General features: G+C 43.5%; 1 protein-coding gene and 1 non-coding gene across 2 annotated transcripts; one reads left to right on the top strand and one right to left on the bottom strand.

Moving 5' to 3' along the window:
- The first annotated feature begins 337 nt into the window (after window positions 1-337).
- Window positions 338-416, top strand: CBG29054. The gene is given in 2 exon segments: window positions 338-373; window positions 383-416. It is a non-coding gene (tRNA).
- A 531-nt stretch (window positions 417-947) lies between these two features.
- Cbr-dpy-13 lies at window positions 948-3,744 on the bottom strand (the record flags this gene model as incomplete). The annotated part of the gene is made up of 3 exons (XM_002634712.1): window positions 948-1,120; window positions 1,945-2,599; window positions 3,664-3,744. 3 exons carry the CDS (start codon window positions 3,742-3,744, stop codon window positions 948-950), a joined length of 909 nt encoding a protein of 302 aa, XP_002634758.1.
- Between the last annotated feature and the right edge of the window lie 479 nt (window positions 3,745-4,223).

The raw sequence follows: 4,223 nt of genomic DNA, 5'->3' as shown, positions 1-4,223 counted from the left end.
TAGGTAAAAAATTTCAAAAATTTCAAGTTTTCTACATAGTAGATATCTTAATTACACCACCACTTCTCTGTATTTTCTATGAATTTTGGCAAAAAATTTCTTATTTGCCAACAAACTTCAAATTATTAGACAACCCTCTTTCAAGGACACAAATTTCATTATTTCCTTTGAATCTCAGCCCTAAAAAAGCATGAAAAACTACAGTAACCCTTGAAAACAGCAAAAAGTCCCATACCCCAAATATTTGAATTTCCCTTATCACACCCCTTCCTCCCCCTGCGACCACCGCTCTCCCCCTCCTTCTCATACGCACTCGCCCCCTCTCCCCTCCCGTGCCGTCGATAGCTCAGTTGGTAGAGCGGAGGACTGTAGAGTCAGTGGGTATCCTTAGGTCGCTGGTTCGAATCCGACGGATTTCTTTTTTTCCTTTTTTATTTAGCATGGGGAGTTGGTTTAGATGATCCCTAGATGCTTTTTCTCCTTTTTCGGCATGCGTAATCCATTCTTAAGTACTTTTTGCGCAATTGTAACCAAAACCGCCCGCGCAATTATGTTCATCCATTCGTAACCGGCATTGAATCGGCAGAATAAGAATCAAGGAGACGGCAGTAGCTAGAAAAAAGTTGTAAACATCAAAGTTGCTCAGCATAAAATTGTACACACTTTTGTAATTAGCAATTTGTCCCTAGCTACCGTAGTTTTTAAGATATGCGTCTTCAACTAAAAAACTGGATAAAAAACTGGATCCTTGTGTAGTCGCCCGATAATTTCAGTTTTTTCGCTTATTCAGTTTTTCCCACCTCAAAAAAACCAGTTTCTAATGAAACATATTTTATTTGAATCAAAAATCACCAACTTTAGCTGGAAAATTCTAGAATTTTCCAGAAAAAGTGATACAAAAATTGATACAGTAGTAGAAAAAGATGAATAAATTAAAATTCGAAGGCTTAACGACGAGTTCCGTCCTCGAAGAAGATTCCTCCGTCGATGGCGCAGTACTTTGGACAGATTCCACGCTCTCCTGGGGTTCCTGGTGGTCCGACTGGTCCTGGTTGTCCTGGATTTCCGTCGGCTCCTGGCTTTCCGTCTGGTCCTGGTGGTCCCTTTGGTCCAGGTTGTCCTAGAAAATCAGTTAGTTTTGTTTGAAATTCAATGTCCCTCAAAAAACCCCAAAAAATCGGTTTAAAACTAGGTTTTTTTGTTTCAAATTTTTTGGCAAATGAATATCTGATGGCCTAACTTTCCAAATTACAGTCCTAGGCCACCGAAAACATAATTTTTGAGCTCAGCTCATTGAGAGCTTCAAAATGAGCCTAAACACGACTAGGTTCCGTTCATTTTGAATTTTAGCGGGAGCACGCGACGCACGACCGCGACGCGACTCAAAAATTGTTTTGACCGTAACTCGGTTAGTTTTTTAGCTAGAGAAGTGAAAACTATATTTTCGAGTTCAGCTAGTTGAGGGCTTCAAAATGATTATGAACACGACTAGGTTCCGTCAACTTTATTTTTTCGAGCGCGTCGCGGTCCTGTGTCGCGTGTCCAAGCGGAAACCTCGAAGAGGGCGGAGCCTAGTCGTGTTTGGGCTCATTTTGAAGCACTAGCCGAGACAAACAAAATAGAATAGATTTCAACTGACAAAGATCGATTTTGAGCAAGTTATGATCGAAACAAAAAATCATCAAAAAATTATGGTTACAAATGTTTTGACCATAACTCGGTTGGTTTTCTAGCTAGAAAGATGAAAATTATATTTTTGAATTTCTCAAATTTTGGGCTTTAAAATGTGTCTAATCATGGCTAGATTTGAAAATTTTTGAAAATTTCGGATTTTAGGGAATCCGGGCTGTAATTCAGCCATAACTTGGTCAGCTTTGAGCGGATCGCCTCAAAAAATGTCTTGATCAATTTTTCACGCCTAATAGCTCCAAAGCAAAAGCTCACCTGGTGTTCCATCGTTTCCTGGCTGTCCGGATGGTCCTGGTGGTCCAACTGGTCCTGGCTCTCCGGTCTGTCCTGGCTCTCCCTTTTGCACTGGCTCACACACAGCTGGAAGTCCCTCGTCTCCTGGTGCTCCTGGTGCTCCTGGCTTTCCTGGTGCTCCATTTGGTCCCTTTGGTCCTTGCTCTCCTGGCGCGGCGTCGGTTCCTGGCTGTCCTGGCTGTCCGGCCTCTCCCTTATCTCCCTGATCTCCTGGAAGTCCTGGTGCTCCTGGTGGTCCTTGTGGGCATGGCTTGCATGGTGGTGGTGTGACCTCCTCGCAAGGCTTCTGTGGTGCCTTTCCTGGATTTCCTGGGAATCCTGGTGCTCCTGGCTTTCCTGGACGTCCTGGCTTTCCGGGGGCTCCTGGTGCTCCTTGTGGTCCTGGCTGGCAGCATCCCTCGCATCCGGAGTCGAAGTTTGGTCCGGCGGCCGAGTCGTCGCGGCCGTAGCGGACGGCACGGGCGGTACGGTTGGAGGAGGAGGCGGAGTCGGCGCGGAGGTGGTGCACATCGGCCCAGACGTCCTTCATGGATCCCTTACAGGTCAATGCCTCGTTGTGAAGTTGACGACGAACGGTATGGACGTAGTTGTAGACGATTGGAAGAGTGATGCATACCTGGAAGTTGATTTTTGAGAGAAAAATCCAAAAAATCCAAAAAAAATTGGGCTAAAACTAAAGGTTCTAGGTTAGCGTCAACTAAAAATGCTTTTGATGACCTAACTTTCCAAATTCCAATCCTAGACCATGGAAAACATAATTTTCAAGCTCGGCTCGTCAAGACCTTCAAAATGAGCATAAACAAGCCTAGGCTCCGCCCGTTTTTAAGCTCCTGGGAGCACGAGACGCCTGACCGCGACGCGCCTTATAATTGTTTGGACTGTAACTCAACCAATTTTTGAGCTAGAAAAATAATATATTTAGCTTTGTTTGTCAAGTCAAGAGCTTCAAAATGAGCCTACACACGACTATGATCGCCCCACTTTGAAATTTCTCCCCAGCGCACGCGACGCATGACCGCGACGCGCCTCAAAATCCAAAGTGGGCGGGGCCTAATCGTGTTTGGGCTCATTTTGAAGCAAATTGCAGTGTTAGACTCATTCTTAAGTTTCTAAAATTGAAAAACCAAAAATAAGGGGGAAACGAGGCGAAAATGATTTTAAAAGAATTTTTCAGTGTTGAAAAATTGTTTTGACTGTAACTCAGCCAATTTTCTAGCTACGAAGATAAAAATTATATGTTTGAATTTGCCAGATCTAGAGCTTTGAAATGAGCTCAAACACCACTAAATTCGGTGGATTTTGAGTTCAACTCATAGTAGGCGGAGCCAAATGGGCCGAAATTGTTTCGACTGTAACTCAACAATTTTTTATCTAGAAGCATGAAACATGTATTTTTGAGCTCAGCTTGTCGGGAGCTTTGAAGTGAGCCTAAACACGACTGGGTTCCATCCACTTTGAAGTTTCCCGGGCGCACGCGACGCACGACCGCGACGCGTCCGAAAAAAAACAAAGTGGGTGGAGCATAGTCGTGTTTAGGCTTATTTTAAAGCTCTTTTCAAGGAAAATTAAGTGGTGTAATTTTCAAATGGTGAAAATCGATTTTGAAAAAGTTATGATCGAAAGAAAATTCAGAAAAAATTTTTTTTTTAGTTTGTTTTCCAAAAAAATGTAAAAACTAACCGACAAAACGGCAATGACGGAGAAGACAACGGCCGAGTAGGCAACGAAGCGGTAGGCCTTGATTTTAGTGTCGATATCCATGATGGCTAAGCACACTTCTTCACCATGCCGATGGCTGTGCCTTTTATACCCGACCCCCTGCCCCACCCTGGACCCTTAACCGATCCGAACGGGTATTTAGGCCGTAGCGTACCTTTCTTAGACGGTTTTCGCTCTAAAACTGCCCGCGCTTCAAGTTTTTCGCCCGAAAAGGGGCGGGGCTTATCGGGGGAGATGCGCGCGCGGCACGCTAAGGGATAGGGAAATGTTCCGCGGGATGAAAAGCAGGGGAAAATGATAAAGAAGAATTAATATTATTAATTCGTGAGATTAAATGTAGAAAATCTGGAAATAATTCGAGAAAGTTTTGAAAAAATCGATTTTTTCCACAAAAATTGATTTTCAAAGTTTAAACAAGCATAACTTCTCTCTTTTCAATATTTATTTCCCGAAACGTGTATTTTCAGATTTCAAATTCTTTCGCTTCAAAATGAGCCCAATCTCGAGTAGACTCCGCCCAT

This window comes from Caenorhabditis briggsae, assembly GCF_000004555.2.
Source record: "Caenorhabditis briggsae complete genome, chrIV, whole genome shotgun sequence".
Lineage (NCBI taxonomy): Eukaryota > Metazoa > Nematoda > Chromadorea > Rhabditida > Rhabditidae > Caenorhabditis > Caenorhabditis briggsae.
This window is presented reverse-complemented; position numbering and strand designations above follow the sequence as displayed.